Raw genomic sequence first — 19,936 nt, 5'->3', positions numbered from 1 at the left:
AGAGATTGCTGGCAAACTGAACATCTCTGTGGGTACTGTGAACAACATCATTCTTGAACAGGGGTACAGGAAAAGGAGGTCATGCTGTGTACCAAAGCAACTCGCAGAAGTTCACAAAACCAATAGGATGTGACTATCTCTCGTGCACTTGACTGTACCATGAGCAGGGAGTGCAGTTCCTAAAGTGTATTGTAACAGACGAGGAAACGTGGTTGCATCCTGTGACACAGGAGACTAAGTAAGCATCCATGACATGGAAACCCTCATCGTCCACACCTTCAAAGAAATTTAAAACCACTTCATCAGCCAAGAAGGTCATGGCGACTGTATTTTGGGACCACAAGGGCGTGCTTCTTGTGGTTATCTTCACCAAGGGAGATACTGTGAATGCTTTCTACTATTATGACACACAGAACCAATTGCAAAGGGCTATTTCTTTGAACAACCATGGGTTGCTTCGAACAGGCATCATATTGCTGTTCGATAACGTCAGGCCACACTCAGTCAATTACACGCATGAGTTTTTATGGCGATACCGTTGGGAGGTACTGGTCCTACCTCCTTACCACAGCACTGACCTTGCACAGAGTGATTTTCATCTCTTAGGACAATTGAAGAAGCACCTTGGGTGGAAGGCGATTTGGAACCATCCGTGAAGTTCAGCTTCAGGCACTTGACATCGTTTTTTTTTTTTTTCTTTCTTGCTTTCTACGCCTTGGTGTACCGTTGGAACAAATGATTAGACAAGTATGGGGACTGTGGAAATATCAGTACCATGGCCATACTATTGATTATATGTATATATGCAAGTTGAATACATTTACACAATGAGGTTGTCTTGCCTTATTTTATTTTTTTTTTAACCACCCTCGTACATGCAACCGTTCTTCCCAATGCTCTGTAAATTTGTAAATGTCACTTTAAATGGCAGTGGAGGTATTGAGCCAGAAGACCACTCACAAGCCAAGGTCTCTAAGGGGAGGTACTGTAGTCACCACCTAGAAGAAAATATTTCCTAAATATAATTTTTTAATATAATTTTCACCGGATATCCCACTGCCTAGTGGAAAAATGTCGTCTTTAGATAAGGAAGTGGAAAAATATGGGAACAAAGTTACTTAAAATCACATACCTTAGAAAAACCCAAGTTCTGTTTAAGTTGTACAGTGTGGTGCACTGCCAGCCAGGGAATAGCATGAATGTCCATCTTTTAAAGATGGTTTATTCTGTTGCCACCCATTGTTTATGGTCAGCAATATTTTATAATTTATTAGCAAGTATATGCCTTTTTAAAAAGTAAATAAAAAAAAAAATTTCTATTGTTTTATTTAAATATTGTACTTAAGCACCAATACTACTTTTCAGAGTGTTCATTAGAGATCTTCTGAAAGATTTGGACTTAGTTTTTGACATGGGTCTGCAATTAGGAGATGAGTCACTGTGGTATCTCTATGAGAATCTTGAAACAAATAAATGCGACTACATAGCTTCATAATGTTACAGCAGCCAGACTTGGGCTATACTCCACATGGAGCAGATGGTTGCAGGTTTGGAAGGCAAATGTATTCCCCAGGAATTTGATAGGTGAGCTAAATTTATATTTTGTGAAGTGTTCATGTGTAGAAGGGTTAATATAAATTGCCAGGTTGCAGCATAACCTAGGTGCCTAGGGGTCTATGTGCTAATCGCGGAACTTCCGCGGTTATAATCTATCGGTATCGCAGGGCATATCTTCATTAAGATATTCCCGCTATGTACAAAGGAGGAACATGCAGGGACAGCAGTAGTGGTAACTGCTGTCTCTGCGAGTTATATCCCTGGCATTCAGTAAAAATCTTTCACGTTTGTGAAATACTTCTCTCGGGGAAGCTGAAATTGCGCAGTGTCAGCTTCCGGAGCTAGCCGGGGGCTGCAGTAGAGTGATCGAAAGATCTCTGGCCTGCCATTAGTGTAAACTACCAGGGCCAAACTCCAAAAGCTTTACTTTATGGAGTTTGGTGCATTGGGGGTCAGATCGTAGTCCCCATTGATGATCGATCTAATTCACACTGTGGCGGAGATTTATGTGAAATCTCCTGCTTCGTGACATTAGTACAATACATACAATTATGCATAAACTGCAGTTTATGCATAATTGTATGTAACAAACCGCTTGATACATAGTCCCCCTAGTCTCAGGTGTTTTGACTAGGTAGCTTGCCAATATCTACAAAAATGATACTCAAATGCTTTCTCTACTTTTGTGGACAGAGTGAAAGCAGAAATGTGCGTTTTACATTGTTAGGTGTTTGGCATTCATGGTATTCTCTGGCCCCTCAGTTTGGAGAGAGCCTACATGTTCTTGATTTATTATGTCCGGCATAAGAGAGCTCGGCCTGGCATGTAAAGATTTGTGCATAAAACTTTGTCTATATTAAGAAGGGGATATCATTAATAGGTGATGCAAATAATTGGGCCAATTCCCTCATCTGGTATTACTGTACAGGTTGAGTCTCCCATATCCAAAATGCTTGGGACCAGTAGTATTTTGGATAATGGAATATTCCCTATTTTGGAATATTTGCATTTAATAACTAAAATATTTTGGGAATGGGACCCAAATATACTCACAGAATGCATTTTTCATATACACCCTATACACACAGATTGTAGGTCATTTTATACATTATTTTTAATAATTTGTGCTTTAGACAAAGTTTGTGTACATTGAACCATCAACAATCAAAGGTTTCATTATTTCAGTATCACCGAAAAAAACAATTTCTACTTCAGGGTCCATAGGGTATCCACAGGATACCTTGGGGTATAGGTGTGACGTCAGTCGCAGGGCACCAAAGAGTTAAGCTTTCAGCCTCCCAGGATGCACTAGGTCCCCCTCCTATACCCCGCCCCCGGGCCAAGGCACCTCAGTTTAGTTTGGTGCCCGGCCGGAGTCGGGTGCACCTGTTGGAGTGGGGGCTAGAAGAACCCCTGAAGCTTTTTCTTCATGCAGCTGTGGCTGCACATCTGGATGAACAGCATGGACAGTCAGTCCTGACGTCCATGCTGTCTTCCCTACACCCCGCCGGTACCAGAACGCCGGTACTGTTCCGGGGATGCTGGTGGGCGTCTGGGGTCACAGCGGTGACCCCAGATGCTCCGGACCATGGCCGGATTCAAGGGGGACAGAGGTAAGCAGCGGGGTCCCGCGGTGGGTCCCCGCTGATCACATGGTCCTAAGTCCCCAGGCAGGGGGCTCCCTGGGGACTGGCTGCAGCGTGGAGCCAGGCGACCAACCTGCGCTTCCACTACCCCCTGGGACAGCGGACCGCAGCAGAGCGGTAGCGCTGCGGCGTCCCAGGGGTTAAATGCATGCCAGGGGAGCGCGCCTTCCCTGTCTCACAGCCGGCGCCTCCCCCACTGCACACAGCCCTCTCTGCATGCTGCTGACTGGTCCTGTGGCAGCGCTCCTCCCCCAGGCCAGCCTCCTCTCTGCTCCTCGGTAGCCATCTTCTCCAGAACGCATGGTGAACGCTGCCGGAAGCATCGTGGTCTGGGTCCCCCCGCATACCTCTCCTCCGCTGTGGCTCAGGTCTGTGTATGCAGCGCTGTGTCCTACCAGGCCCTGTGTCTGTGTAGTTGAGTAATCAGCGCTGTTAGTGCAGGAATTGTTATTTCTCTGCATTGTATGTGACTGTGCTAGCGCTGCCTGTAACTTTTCTTCTCTAAACTGTCAGCTTTATTACTGTCCCTGTTCTTCTGCTAAAGCCCTTGCGGTGCGGTGCTGCAGGGTGGTCTCTCGCCTATTTAATACTTAATTGGTGAGAGAGGTCACATACGTGGTGCCATCATGTCTGAAAGTGATTTTCCCCTCCGGCTACAGTGTACCACGTGCAAAGTACCGTTAGCGGAGGGGGAGGGTAGCGTGGAGGGCCTTTGCCGGCAGTGTTTGTCCATGGCGCGGCCTATTACGGTTACAGCACCGGTACAGGAGCCGCCCTGGGCTTGTTTCGCTCAGGCGTTAACAGCTTTAGTGGGCCAGTTAGCTCCGCAGCCCGCGTTTACTCCGATGGGTTTGTCCCAGCAGTCTGTGGTGTCGTCACCCATGCAGGGGTTCCCACGACAATTGGTGGTACCCCACAGTCTCCCTATTTCCCCGCTCCCGGGTTCTCAGGAGCCAGCGTATGTTAACTCCCTGACGAGTTCTGTACAGCACTTGTCGGATGTGTTGCAAGGGGAGTCTGTGATGCGGCCTCATAAAAGGCCGGTGGCGTCTCTGTCCGCTCCTTATGAGGATGACGAAGGGACGTCTGATGATGGGGAGATTCTGGATCCTTACGATCAGGAACCTCTCCATGCTAAGGACGCTGATGCTAAGTCCAAAGTATATATTCCTGGACTTATTCGGGCGGTCCGCACAGCCTTGGTGATTGAGGACGAAGTTCCCCCAGCGGCTAAATCTAAGTATGCCTTTTTCAAAGATGTGAAGGGCGATGCCACAGTCTTTCCTCTTTCGGGTCAGTTGGTGGACCATTTAGAGGAGGCGTGGAAACAACCTGGCAAAAGATACCAGCCGCAGAGACGCCTGGCGGTGGCTTATCCGTTCGCGGATAATTATTTTGCTAAGTGGGAATCCCCTCCACAGGTGGATTCTCACGTGACCCGTCTTGTCCGTAGTGCCACATTGCCGATGCCATCCATGTCCTCCCTTAAGGATGCTACGGACCGCAAGGTAGAGATCTGCCTGAAGTCCGCTTATTCCCTTGCAGGGGGGGCAGCACGGCCGGCTATGGCCATTTGCTGGGTTGCCAGAGCGATGGAGCGCTGGGCGGATTCATTAGAGGCTTCTTTTGAATCCGACTGTCCGGCTGAACAGGCGGAGTTGATTGGCAATCTCCGTGATTCGGCCACCTACATCAACGAGGCGGCTCTAGACATTAGTACTCTGGTGTCTAGAATTTCTTCAGCAGCGGTAGCTGCTCGTCGCACCTTGTGGCTGCGATCCTGGAAGACGGACGCAGATTCCAAGAAAGGTCTGGAAGCGTTGCCGTTTACCGGAGAAGTTCTCTTCGGTCCGGGTCTGGATAAGATTGTGGCCACGCTGGCGGCAGCCAAATCTGCTTGTCTCCCGTCGGCCGCTGCTCCTTCTGGTTCGGGACCATCGTCCTTTCGGTCATCTAGGGCCCAGGGCAGGCCCAAACCACAGTCGTTTCCTCGACAGGCTGGCCCTAAGAAATCGGTCAAGCGACGGAAGCAGGCATGGAGTACCAGACGTCCGGCCCCCAAGCCAGATGACAAGCCTGCGGCCTGACGGTCCGGGCCTCCCTTTGGGGGATCCCAGGGTGGGAGGCCGCCTGCTACAGTTCGCCCAGTGTTGGTCGACCACTACGACAGACACTTGGGTTCTGGAGGTGGTTTCCCACGGATACGCCCTCTCCTTCCGGCACAGACCCCCGGCTCGCTTCTTCACCACGGGTCTCCCATCAGACCGGAACAAGGCTACGGAGCTGCGGAAGGTATTGCACACTATGCTACAGGCTGGAGTTATAGTGCCTGTTCCATTCTCCCAGAGGGGCCAGGGTTTCTATTCAAATCTATTTTTGGTACAGAAACCCAATGGGTCATATCGTCCGATTCTCAACCTCGAAGCACTCAACAAGTCTTTGCGGGTCCCGAAGTTTCGGATGGAGACCCTACGGTCCATCATTCTGGCGCTGGAACCTGGGGACTACTTGGTGTCATTGGACATACAGGATGCTTACCTGCATGTCCCTATTCTTTTGCGCCATCAACAGTTCCTCAGGTTTGCAATCCGCAGCGACCACTTCCAGTTTCGGGCGTTACCTTTTGGCCTGGCAACAGCACCACGTGTTTTCACCAAGGTGATGGCGGTCATGGCGGCTTCTCTGCGGCTGCAGGGAGTCCGCATGTTACCGTATTTGGACGACCTGTTATTGGTGGCAGGATCTCCAGAGCTCCTGTTACGCCACTTGGACCTGACCATTGCACTGCTGCAGCGGCACGGCTGGCTAATCAACTGGCAGAAGTCCACTCTAATCCCGTCTCGGAGGATTCTGCATCTTGGAGCCTTATTGGACTCGGGACAGCAAAGGATCTTCGTGACGGAGGACAAGATCTCTGCTTTACAGTCAAGGGTGCGCAGTTGCCTGCACAGCCGCCGGGTGTCCTTACACTCGGCGATGAGGTTACTGGGCTCCATGGTGTCGGTGTTCGACATGGTGGAATACGCCCAGTTTCAATCCAGACCTCTGCAGCACCTGATCCTGTCCAAGTGGAACGGGCTGCCTCAGTCTCTGAAGTCCTAGACGATTGTGCTCACCCCGGAGGTTCGCCTGTCCCTTACTTGGTGGTTACAGACGACCCACCTCAACAAGGGACGTCCGTTCTGGGTTCCAAATTGGGTCCTGTTGACAACGGACGCCAGTCTTCGGGGCTGGGGAGCGGTTTCGGGTCCACACTTGTTCCAGTGCAGGATATACGCCGACAGAAGCGGAGCTTCCCATAAATATCTTGGAAATCCGTGCGGTCTTCAATGCTCTCCAGCAGGCACATCGGTTTCTCCAGGGTCACCCGGTACAGGTCCAGTCGGACAACGCTACCACCGTGGCCTACATAAACAGGCAAGGAGGAACCCGCAGTCGGGCGGCTCTCATAGAGGTCTCTCGGATCCTGGTTTGGGTGGAGCACAATCTTCCGGCCATATCAGCGGTCTTTATCCCGGGAGTGCTAAATTGGGAGGCGGACTTTCTAAGTCGCCAGGACGTTCATCCGGGGGAATGGTCCCTGCACCCGGACGTTTTTCAACTGCTGGTGGACAGGTGGGGTCTTCCAGAGATCGACCTCATGGCGTCCCGGCACAACAACAAGTTGCCGGTGTACGGGTCTCGCACAAGAGACGAAGGGGCGTCTCTGGTGGATGCTCTGTCCGTCCGGTGGACGTTCCGGTTCGCATACCTGTTCCCTCCGGTCTCCCTTCTTCCACGGGTAATCCGGAAATTCAAACAGGAAGGAGGGACGCTCCTGTGGATAGCTCCCGCGTGGCCCAGACGGCACTGGTTCTCAGACCTTCAGGGTCTGTCCGTGGACAGTCCACTGCGGTTGCCGCTACGACCGGACCTTCTGTCTCGGGGTCCTTGTCTTCACCCGGACCTGACTCGGCTGTCTTTGACGGCGTGGCTGTTGAGACGGCCATGCTGAGGTCCCGGGGGTTTTCCAGCTCTGTGGTGCGTACCATGTTACGAGCTCGGAAACAGTCTTCCGCGAGGATATACCATCGCGTGTGGCATACGTTCTTCCAGTGGTGTCGACCGAGAGGTTATGCACCGCGGGAGTTTCGTCTGTCTCGGATTCTCGCCTTCCTGCAAGCGGGACTAGATCATGGGCTTCGCCTTGCTTCTTTGAAGGTACAGGTTTCGGCCCTATCTGTCTGGTTTCACCGTAGGATTGCTACAATCCCGGATGTGCGCACCTTTATGCAGGGTGTTCTCCACATTCAGCCGCCCTTTGTTCCACCTGTGGCGCCTTGGGATTTGGCTGTGGTCCTGAGGGCTCTCCAAGGACCGCCGTTTGAACCACTGGGCTCAGTGGATCTTAAATGGCTAACAGCTAAGACTGTTTTCCTTCTGGCCATTGCTTCGGCCAGACGTGTTTCTGAGTTAGGGGCTCTTTCTTGTAGACCCCCTTTCTTGGTTTTTTATGGGAACAGGGCAGTACTCCGCACTCGGCCCGAGTTTCTTCCCAAAGTTGTTTCCCAGTTTCATGTTAACGAGGAAATAGTTGTTCCGGCCTTTAACTCACCGGGTCTTTCCGTGGGTGAGGCCTCTTTAGATGTTGTGCGGGCCTTAAGGACTTATGTTGACCGCACTTCTTCGTTTAGGAAGTCGGACGCTTTGTTTGTCCTCTATGGCTTCCGTAAAAAGGGTTGGCCTGCTTCAAAGCAAACTTTGGCAGCCTGGATCCGTATGGCTATTTCGGAAGCTTATCTTCATGAAGGCCTGCCGGTTCCTCCTTCTGTGAAGGCTCATTCCACTAGGTCTGTGGGTCCTTCGTGGGCAGCTCGACGTGGTGCCTCTGCAGTCCAGATCTGCAAGGCTGCTACGTGGTCCTCTGTCCATACCTTCGTGAGGTATTACAGGTTTGACACCTTCGCCTCACAGGATGCTTCCTTCGGGCGGCGGATTCTCCTTTCTGCACAGGAGCGTCCCCACCCTTAAAGGATACTGCTTTGGGACATCCCCAAGGTATCCTGTGGATACCCTATGGACCCTGAAGTAGAAAATATGAGATATGGTAAGAACTTACCCTTGTTATCTCTATTTCAACGAAGTCCATAGGGTTCCACAGGACTCCCGCCCTGTCGCACCTGTGCTGCAGATGGGCTTTGCTCTGGTCACCGGCTTTCCGTCTCCCTCTGGTGAGAATGTGATTCTTGTATGTGTCCAGATCTTTGTTCTCTCTCTTCCTTCTCCTCCTCCGGCCTATGGCTTGGTAACTAACTGAGGTGCCTTGGCCCGGGGGCGGGGTATAGGAGGGGGACCTAGTGCATCCTGGGAGGCTGAAAGCTTAACTCTTTGGTGCCCTGCGACTGACGTCACCCCTATACCCCAAGGTATCCTGTGGAACCCTATGGACTTCGTTGAAATAGAGATAACAAGGGTAAGTTCTTACCATATCTCATATTTTTGGAATATTTGGCTATGGGAGACTCAACCTGTACTGTATTTTAGGCGGTGAGTGAAGCAGAACACTATAACCCTGTGTTTACGTATTTTCACACTTTTAACTTCAGTGTTGGTAATTAGTCCAGCACAAATTATACTTTGAGGGGGTTGGGGTGTGTTGGTTTTGGGAACTTTGAATGTTCCAAAAATACTATTAGATTATTTATTCCGTCCTAACACAGCATGAAAAAGTCTACCCAATATGAACTAAAAACAAAGTAAGTGTGTGTGGTGGTTTTTTTTTTGTTTTTTAAACACCACCAGAAAATACTTTTATGGTTCTCACCTTTCCAAACAAAAAGCCAGATTCTACACACATTCACTTGAAAAATGTATATTGGATTTTTATTTTGATAGTTTGCATTTTCTTGAATGAAATACACAATTTACATGAATGATATGGGTCGCAGATCAAGACAACTTGCCACGCAAATTAAATGGATGCTTGTGTTTCTATGCGACAGACATATTGCAGCATACAGATGTTCAGATATACAGATGTAGCACATGGATGTACTGTATGTGGACACAACATAACCCCTCAGTGCTGAGCTTCTTTTTGTGAACTTTTTCTATTAAAATGTGTCATTCGCAAAGTGATGTGAAAAGAACGCAGCTTCTGCTGATTTAAATATGTGGCATGTCGATATTCTGTGTGCGACTGCAGCTATATCTGCATGCGAAATGCTATGCTACAGTGTCAGCGGTTGTGACACTGTAAAGTAGCATTTTGCATGCAGTACACCTGCAGTTTCACACAGAACATAGGCATGCTACATATTTTAATCAGCAGAAGCTGCTTGTGCGACCTATTCACATTGCTTTGCCAATAAAACATGTTTTAAGGCAAAAAGTTGCACGAAAAGACACTCTGTGCTGGAGAGTCATGGCATAGTGCGACTATAAGGGCTGTTTAACAAGCAAGGAGCCTAGATGTATGTGGGTACATTTGTAACACGCATTGGAGCTCAGAGCCCCTCTTACAGTTCTGGCACAGAATATATAAATTAAGAGGCTAATGCAGCTCCTGTCCTCTTTATCAATACAACTGAGTGTATGCCCTGTCCATGTGCATTCAGCTTCTTACATTTGGCTTTACCAGTAGATAGTGAGGAGTATTGCCTTGTTAGAGTGCCCAGCCGTTGTTTCTCCCTGGTGCCATCTGGAAGTCTAGGAGAGGTGGATGTTCTCCCCATATCCCAACTAGAATACTTCCAGCAGATCGCTCCAGGGATAGGCTGCTTTGACCGAAAAGGGCTCTGGCGGTTAGGCAGCCAGATCATGGGACAGCAGTCTCCCTGCATACATAGTGGCTGCTAAGTATTCACCACTTCTATATAAAATATAGAATGCCATGAAAACCTGTATAGAATACTCATAAATTTCATAGTAATCAATAAATCGGTGTACTTTGTCAAATATGCTGCAGCTGGGTGCATCTGTGGATAGTTCATTAAGAAACAGCTGCGTAGAGTAGCAGACACATTAAGGACAGCTGTTTAAAGTCTGCTGTTTTAGAGACCTATTATATAATTGTGGCACTGCCGTGATTACCTGTGGCCTATATTTCCATTTTGAATGAAAATATCCCCGGTATGTACTAAACTGAACCCGCAAAGACAGCGCCAGCAATAACCGCTGTCCTTGCGAGTTACTTTACTGGCTTTTCAGAGGGGTTTTTTTTTTTTTTCACATTTGTAAGACTCCTTCGGGGACATCTGACACTGCGCATGCGCACAGTGTTCATTTCCAGAACAGTCTGGAAGCTGCAGGGGAGGAACTTGAAGAACTCTCTCCTGCGAGTAAAGCCGCCATAAGCTTGTAGCGGTTTACGCCATCTCAAGGTGCTGTAATCTAACTGGGCCAAATTCCAAAAATCTTAATTTTCAGAGTTTGCTATATAGGGGACAGATAGTAGTAGTTCTCATTAGCTTTCTGCAGGAGATTTCTGTGAAAATCTGGCAGTAGTTGGAACAATCACAGTTTACAGTCCTGGAATAAGCCTTGTAGAACTGTCTACATGCACACATCCCTGGCACCCGTCACTTTACAAAAAAAAATATGGGGTCCTACTACTGTTTCTGGGTCCCATTACAATTTACATTTTTGAGATCCCCATATGCCATCAGACTTATACCACATGCACTAAAATACTGTACACTGTGGGAAGTCACTCATATATTTTAGTACTGATCAAGCTTACAAATACATTGCCTTTATTTTACATAGCCAACAGGTGCATTGCTGGGAGCAGAGATGCTTAAGGGCAAGCAGCAGTTGGGACAGTGTTGGAGGAGGGGTAGGTGGCACCTTGGTCAGTTGGGCAGGGAGCATTTGGGGTAGGGCTGGGGGTTGAGGCAGGGAGCAGTTGAGTAGAGGGACTAAGGGCATGCAGTGCTGGAGGTAGAGAGGGGTTAAATGAAGTCAGCAGTTGGGGCAGTGCTGGTAGTAGGCAGCAGTTCGGATAGAGGTGGATAAGGGTATGAAACAGTCTGGGTATGGAGGGGTTGAGCAGCTGGGGCAAGGAGGGCAGTTAGGGGCAGGCAGTACTGGCAGTGTTGGGGTTTTGGAGGGTATGAAGGTAGATAACAGTTGGGGCAGTACAGTGGGCAAGGAATGGTTGGTGGCAGGTAGTACGGGGAAGTAAAGGTAGTTAGCAGTTGGGGGCAGTATTGTGGGCAAGGGGATACCCCCTCTGTCCTCAAGTCACACTAATTTATGCAGGTTTCAAGGATATCTATGCTTGAGCACAGATGGTTAAATTAAAATGACTGAGGTACTAATTATGTAATCTGTGCTTAATCATGGATATACATTATCCTGGACTTTTATTGTGTTTACGTATTTAGAATTACTGTTCTAATGCCGTGAATAATTAGTGGAACACTGTATTAGAAGATACCTCTAGTAATCTGTGGAATTTGTAGAAACACTTAAGGGCCTATGTATGAAGCTTTTTTCATAAAATTATACATTAAATTATCTAGAAACTGCAGTTTCTGTACTGTTGCAATGTACTAATGGCACAATGCAGAAGATTTCACAGAAATGTCCAGCAGAGTGCTAATAAGCACTGACGATCGTAGTCCCCATTATTAACAATGGGGACTACGATCTCAGCCTTATGTGCAAAACTCCAAAAAGCTAAGCTTTTTGATGTCTGGCCATGTTAATTTTCAGATGGAGTAAACTGCTTTAAGCCTATGGAGGTTTACAAGTTAATTTTATTGAACAGATCATAAATAACAAGTTTAACAAAAAATTATTTTTTTATATAAATGGTGAAAAGCTGGAAAAATGTACTGGCCACATGTGTACATTTGGCATTTGGTGGTTACGTATGAAATGATTCCATACATTCTGGACACACTGAATCTTTGCATTTTCCACAAATGTAGCAAGTGTGCCTGGTACAGTTTTTGTTGTGAAATCGTGGAGGATTTTTAAGATCCAATATTTTTTTTTTGGGGGGGGAAGGATAATGTCCAGCTCCTTCCAATCTTATTTCAGGGTACAACCTTCTGCCAAACATTTTGCTTTTTTTGGTGGTGTTTCCACATTAGAGTTGGATGGTCTTCCCATTTTTAATTTTTTCCACCTATTAGAATTAATGTTGCTGCAACTCCCGCTTTGAATTCTAGTAAACTCGTGTTTGATTTCTCACCATACTTGAATGCAAATCTATGGTTACAATTTTTGATTTGAATGAGGGTAGTGAGCAATATCTACTCCCCCCCATAACTTTTTATTGGTTGATCGCAAACGGCCTTGTTACTTGGGCATACTCTTTACGTTTTCTGTAAAACCTGGAGATGACGACTTGCGGTTCTATTCCTGCATATGTAGAGATCATCCCATAGCCGGCCGTGTTGCAGGGGTATTGCACATACGTAAACAGGGTTTATCGCGCATGCGCAAATCCTATGAATACTTTTTTCTATGACCTTTAGTTTTAATGGCGGAAGCCCAGCCACAATTTGATGGTGGGCTTCCGATGTCCATCCCTAGAAAGAATCTGGGAGAAGCGGAGACTCGTGGCATGGATTGGGAGTGATGTCATCAATATGCGCCGGCAGACAGACGCACTGGCACAAGAAATACATATAGAATATACACTGACACAAAAAATCATGAGCGCTAAATGTCCACAAATGGAATTGTATAGACACAATACAAAAATCCGCTAGATGAATACAATCACATATCCTAAACCTATGTAGATTACGTACCGGTTTTTTATTGCACAAAATTTTTATTATATTATGTCGAAAAAATGCACCACTTTACTGTTGCAAATTGTTGTTGAATATTTGTGATGTGTCCCAATTGAATGCACAGAAATTATAAATTCATTGCCTGTAAATAGATTTTAATATTGATTTATATTGGCCAATTTACTTATAAATATATATATATAATATTTCAATAAGTTTTGCAATTAAACATAACTTATTTTTAAATAAAAGTAAACGTGCACATCAGTAACCTTGAAGAGGTTAACAAACGTGAGACTTCAATAAAATGCCTGGGATGTAACTTGCTGGATAGCTGTTTTCGCAACTGCTGTCCCTGCAAGTTCCCCACTGTACATAGTGGGTGTATAGTCATTAAAAATGATAAATAGAGCAAAGGAGTCTTGTCCCTAAAGTTGATGTAGCGATGTATGCTGTATGTCTCAGTTCCTCTTGAAGATGAATGCTTTTTGGAGATCCTTTATTAACATGCTTATTAATAAAATAAGAATCTTAAATCTGAATGCTTCCATGTTAGAGGTCGCATTGGGCGCACACTTTTTTTTTTCACACCCCAGTTGTCTGATATTGCCCCTTTGTGTGACAAGTAGTTTCTTAACCACAGAAAACATCTTTTGATTGGTACACTTTAGATCAATGTATTTATGTCCTGTATAGCATTTAACACGCAATATTTCCATCTGTGCTCCCCTTTTACATTGAAATGTAGTGTAAATTGTGTTTTTTTGTTTTTTCATAATTGAATACCTTTTTATACTTCAGCATTTGCATCATTATGTTACAATATAAACTATTAGTATTGTTTTTAATTTTAGGAAACTTATAATTATGACCAGTCGTCATCGAGTAGCTATCCCAGTAAGCATTTCTATCAAGATCAGGAGCCAGAGTATCCAGTGTCTGAACCCTACGTGGAGGAAAGCAGGAAGGGCAGAAGAGGCACATGGAACACGCCCCCCTCCGATCTGAGCACAGGTATAATTATGTGACATGAGCTAGAATTTAGTCCTGTTCACAAAATTTCTAAATGATGATTTGGTTTTGAATAGGGTTTCACTTTTTTTGTACAGATACTGTGGTGCAAATGCAGAGTTGAACACAAGTCATACGTAATTATTACTGCGTTGCTTGCACAGATAAAATCTGATATTCGTCCAAATAGAGTTGTATGCATATACAGTGCATCCGGAAAGTATTTACAACGCTTCACTTTTTCCACATTTTGTTATGCTACAGCCTTATTTCAAAATGGATTACTCATTTTTGTCCTCAAAATTCTACACACGATACCCAATAATGACGACGTGTAAAAAGTTCTTTTTAGATTTTTGCAAATTTAAAAAAATAAACAAACTAACCACTAAGAAATCCAATGTACATAAGTATTCACAGCCTTTGCTATGAAGCTCAAAATTGAGATCTGGTACATCCTGTTTCCACTGATCATCCTTGAGATGTTTCTACAGCTTAATTCAGTTGATTGGACATGATTTTGAAAGGCATACACCTGTCTATATAAGGTCCCACACTTGACAGTGCATGTCAGAGCACAAACCAAGCATGAAGTCCAAGGAATTGTCTGTAGACCTCTGAGACAGGATTGTCTCGATGCACAAATCTGGGGAAGGGTACAGAAAAATATCTGCTGCTTTGAAGGTCCGAATCGTCTAATGGATGGGGCACCTTTACTTTATACTAATATCTTGCTAGACTGAAATCTTTTGCCATAAAATATTACAGTAACTTGCATGTAAATGTAACCATTCAGCTATGAATGGAGGTTAAGTTAATAGACATTTCATTTTTCGTTCAATGAAGGTTATCTACAATTACACCACAAGAAATAACCTTTTCCCCTTTTTCTATTGCTTTTCCTACCATCCTCCAAGTTAATGCCCCGGAGCAGTGGTTCCCATAGTCTGTCCCCAAGGCACCCAAACTGTCCAGGTTATAAGGTTATCCCAGTTGGCGCACAGGTGAATTGATTAGTGTATCAGCCATGGATCTTCTTAAAATCTGGATTGTAAGGGTGCCTTAAGGACTCTTTAGGAACCACTTCCCTGGAGTTCATTCATTGACATAATTGTAATGTGTGTATATGTATATATTAATGTTACGTTAAAATACATTGGCACAAGTAAAAAAAAAATATATATATATATATATATATATATATATTTTCTGATCAAAGGCTTTAAATGCAGTGTAATTGAAGCATAAGGTAAAAGCAAATGTGTTTTAAATCTTCATGTTTGATTCAGATATTTTAGTTTTGATATTGAATGTGTTTCTGGTTTTATAAAAACTACTTCTAGTATTGCATGTTTTAATACTTGATGTTTGATGATTAATTTAATTTGAGGTGTTCAGAATATGAAACTCTCCCTGATTTTGTATGTTCATTTTCTTTAACGTTTTAAGCATACTTCAGATTTGTTCATTTTTAAAATCAGCAGTGTGTGTGTGTGTATATATATATGTGTGTGTATATGTGTATGTATGTATATATGTATGTATATATATATATATATATATATATATATATATATATATACATACACGATGTAGCAAAGTGCGGCACTCTGGGCATAAATAAGCACACAACTCACGGCTGATATGATCAACGTTTCAGTTCCTGGCAGAACTTTTATCAAGATAAAAGTTCTGCCAGGAACTGAAACGTTGATCATATCAGCCGTGAGTTGTGTGCTTATTTATGCCCAGAGTGCCGCACTTTGCTACATCGTATCAATTCTTTTTGTGAAGGCACCGGCAGCAGATATTCACAGTGTGTTATTGGGAGTGCCAGGTTAATCGACATTTTGTGTGTGTATATATATTTATTTATTTTGCCTTTTACATGTTTGAAAATGTTTTCTTGTCTGTCTCCTATTCAGAGCCTACTTCAAATTACCATCACGTGCAACAGAATCAATATGGATATGGATCTCATGGCACTGGAGACTCTAGCTATAATGGATCTGGCTTAAATTACGCTAGGAAAGACAAGTATCCATACAAGCCAAATTTAAAGGGACCACCAAGGCAACCACAACTGCTCTACTGCGACATCTGCAAAATTAGCTGTGCAGGAGCTCAGGTATTAAAGACCGAGGGCCATATTCAATTTGGCTACGAAAAGTCGGAATCGTCGATAATTTATCGCCGATGACGTCATTTTCGCCTATTTCAGTTATCCCCGTATTCAAATACATTGACTCTTCGCTGGTGCAAAAAAATCACTGTAAAAAAAACTGGGATGTTTTTTTTTCACCAGCGTTTTGCTGGCTAAAAAAAGTGCATAATTGGGGTTTAGGGGTGCAGGCTTAAAAAAAAAAAAAAAATAGCTTGCACCCCTGGGAATGTCCCCTTAAAAAAAAAAAAAAAAAATCGGGACACCCCAAAAAATGACCTTTTAAATTTGGGGGTGAAAAAATAAAATACAGAACACGCTTAGAAAAAAGCCAAATTAAATCCAGAGGGGTTCCCTTAAATGCGGCAGGTGTGTTCTTCATTGCGGGTAGTGGCGGCAGGTGCATTTTTGAAGAATTTTTAAAAATCATTTTAGGGACTTTAAAATATGCTTGCACCCATTTTCATGTACCCTGAATTTGATTGAACAGGTTATTTAAAAAAAAAAAAAAAACCTAAGTACTGTTCTTCACCCCTTCTTCAATAGCCGCATTTATGCACATGCCGCGGCTATTACAATCCCCGACTTCAGCAGGCTAAATTGCGGGTACCCATAGTGAACACCCATGTTTGGACATCTTTAGGGGGGACCCAGGGACATTTCCCGAAAATTCACGATTTTTTTGCGATACCTTTCCGCCGGCTCCCGTTTTCGCTGCTTCCTAATTGAAAACTGGGATAAAGCGGGCGAGCGCCCGATACTTTATTCCCGGAAAAACTGCGATGTGGAACATTCCAACATTGAATACCTCCCCCCCCCCCCCCCCCCCCATGTTGGACTGTTGTTCTGCATCTATAAGTTGCAATAGCTTTTCTAAAGATTAAGGCCAGGCAATGCTACTTGTGTTACCTTGAACTCTGAGCTGCTGCATGAGACGATTCGCCAGCAAAAACCTTGCTTTGAAATGTTTTGAAAGTAATAACTAATTGTAACTAATTATTTCCATTTTGTAGACTTACAAAGAGCATTTAGAAGGACAGAAGCACAAGAAAAAGGAAGGAGCACTGAGTTCTGGATCCTCTTCCCAGCTTAGTGTCAAGGGGGTACAAACACCATTCCATTGTAATCTCTGTGATATATCGTGCACTGGAGCAGATGCCTATGCTGCACACATGAAAGGAGCAAAGCATCAGAAGGTAATCCTGCATATTGTAACTGGCATTTAATTAATGACAGGCCAGCCAATTATGTTAAGCCTGGCACCTAAAAGTATGTAATGCACACAACTCCCTTTTTTACTCTAGATTAGGAGAGCACAACCTTTTCTAGTCCATGGCTGCATTGAAGATTGCACTCATTGAAGTGGCCACAATTAAACTTAATTTGCTTAAACATGTAAAATAAATCAATTTACTAGTGGAAAAAGCCTTTTTAGCATTGTTAAAAGACCCCTATAGAGACAGAAGTGTACGCAAAGTGGAATGTGCTACTACTAGGGGTTTGGCCATCACATGTAGCCTATAACATTTCCCTTCCCTTGTAGCAACACATTTACTCCGCAGGACCAAAAATGTGATGCAGTCACCATGTCAACACCACAATGTCAACCGTTATGTCGCTATGGACATGGAACATAAAATGCAGTGTGTTTACATATTCACAAAGTGGACATGTGAAATGTTGAGCGGAGGTTTGGGAAATAAGGCGAGGATTAGGGATAGCCTGCGGGTTGGGTCCGTTAAGGTTATGCACTAGAGGGAGGGTTAGGGATAGGCTGCAGGAGGGGGAGGGTTAGTGTTGGGCATTAATGGAAGGGTTGGGGTGTTACTGCCAGAACTGCTGCAGGATGAGCCAGAAGTTGTCATGTCACCACCGGACCCAAAAGACACCACTGGAGCCGCCGAAATAAGGTAAATTACTACAGGACCGCCAGGACTCTTTCATCAACAAAATATACCACACAGATTAAAAGTATATTCTTACCTGGGCTAGATGTAGTGGCTCAGTCTGTCCGAGTAGAACTAGAGCAGTGAGTTGGAAAGCACAAGTGTGGGTTTTTAGAAATGGAGTTTGTTGACCATAGCAACCAGTCAGATTCTAGCTATTCACTATTAGAAGGTGCTAGATAAAGAAGTAGAATCTGATGGTTGCTATGGTTGCTAGAGCTCTGCGCCACTTATCTGCAAAGACAAATGCTAGTTTGGTCGCTGGGCTGACTGTCACAGGTATGTCTTTCGAGTCCCGCCCTACTGAGTAATTACCACCTTCCTTGTCATGTGCAGAGAAAAATGGTTAAGAAAAAAAATTGACTAAGAGAAGAAGGATAAATGCCACCATAGTGGTGGCCCTGGCAGAGGGCCACATATGCGTGAGGATTGGCCCGCCGGTTGTGAAGTGCTGCTCTAGATTGTGATCTATAAATGCTGTAGCAGGTACCATACATTCACAAGAGTCATAGTGCTTGTCTACTGTGTGGCTAGTGCTATTGGCCAGATTATACACACATGACCATGACCAAGCAGAACAGAATGCTGTGAGCTGTACTCTATCTCCACAGCTGCCAATTTCTATTGAGGTGCACATCTGGCATAAATGCATTGGATGCAGCATGCACAAAAATGTAATGTACTTACGTGCACACTGCCACAAAGCCCAGAGGGTGTATAATATTTAATCATATTTTTCATTTAAAAATCAGTCACTGCCACTGAGGAGGGAATTCAATTCCCCACGATCATTTTTTGTGCGGTAAAAACAGGATTTTACCGCAATTTTTTTTCCAGGCAATTCAAGTACGCTCCGTTTTTACAGCACCAAAAAAAGTTCTCGTTTTCAGGAAAAAATAAAATAAAAACTGGGATAAGTTCCCCCGTTCATATGTTTTCGTGATTGCGGAAAAACTGCCCTTTTCGGGGAATTTGTTTCACCTGCTTCCGAGCAGGTGAAAAAAAAAATTCTGATGCTGGGCTGCAGTAGGACAAGGGAGACTGGTACCGCTGAGCAGTAGCAGTGTCCTCTCCTCTGCGGTGGTGGTGGGGGGTGCGATCATGATATTTGCGGCCCCCCTAGAACTGCCCCGGCTGAGGGGCTCACAGAGCTCATCTCGGCGTGGCCGGTTTTTCCTCCCTAAGGGGGGATTGGCCACGCCGCCTGCGATTAGGCTACGTCCCCAATAAATTCCTAGTCTTCGGAGCTAATTGAATTAGCCTAGGGGATCAATTAGCAGGTGGTAAAGTACTCCGGCTAATTGAATTCCCCCCTTACTGTTGCAGAAATAGTTGCAACAGTTTGCGAGTCTATAAGATGCCTGACTGTTTTCATGGCTCCTATTGCATTAGGGAGGATGTAGTGTCATTGGTTCCAAGCAGGCCCAAGAATCCTAGTGACTGATGTGATGGCACTGTTAACTCTCTGCAAATGTAGTGTAGTGTGAGCAATAAAATGACAAACTGTACAATTCTTTTCCCTAGAAGCCTACATATGATGATCAGTAGCACACTTAAACTAGCTGCGCACTCAGATTTATTTTGGTTGGGACGAGAAATGGAGTGACTTTTCAGCAACTTGCAAGCCCCAATATGTGTTACACATTATGCAATATTTTATTAGAAGCTACTGATTTTCCACCACACATTTTGCATATGTACGCCCACAAGGAGGATGACATAGTGAGGAAAAGATAGGAAATATCACCAGATTATTGAAAATGCGCGCGCACACACTGCTTGATATCGGGAAATTGAGGCTGAGATTTTCATTCTTGACCGATCGTATAATCGAAAGAATGCATATGTGGATATATATATCCACATATGCATTCTTTCGATTAT

General features: G+C 44.8%; 1 protein-coding gene across 2 annotated transcripts in view; it reads left to right on the top strand.

Annotated features, from left to right (window-relative positions):
- Window positions 1-19,936, top strand: part of ZFR2 (zinc finger RNA binding protein 2) — a 115,854-nt gene that overhangs the window by 30,122 nt on the left and 65,796 nt on the right. For both annotated transcript variants that reach the window (XM_088452978.1, XM_088452977.1), the window contains exons 3-5: window positions 13,789-13,948; window positions 15,871-16,073; window positions 17,120-17,302. In XM_088452978.1, coding sequence (XP_088309104.1) covers window positions 13,789-13,948; window positions 15,871-16,073; window positions 17,120-17,302 — 546 coding nt within the window. The remainder of the gene's footprint in view (window positions 1-13,788; window positions 13,949-15,870; window positions 16,074-17,119; window positions 17,303-19,936) is intronic.

Source organism: Taudactylus pleione, unplaced genomic scaffold (genome assembly GCF_031769625.1).
Source record: "Taudactylus pleione unplaced genomic scaffold, aTauple2 ptg000560l, whole genome shotgun sequence".
NCBI classification, from domain to species: domain Eukaryota; kingdom Metazoa; phylum Chordata; class Amphibia; order Anura; family Myobatrachidae; genus Taudactylus; species Taudactylus pleione.
Note: the sequence above shows the minus strand (reverse complement) of the source record. Positions and strands in the feature narration are given on the sequence as shown.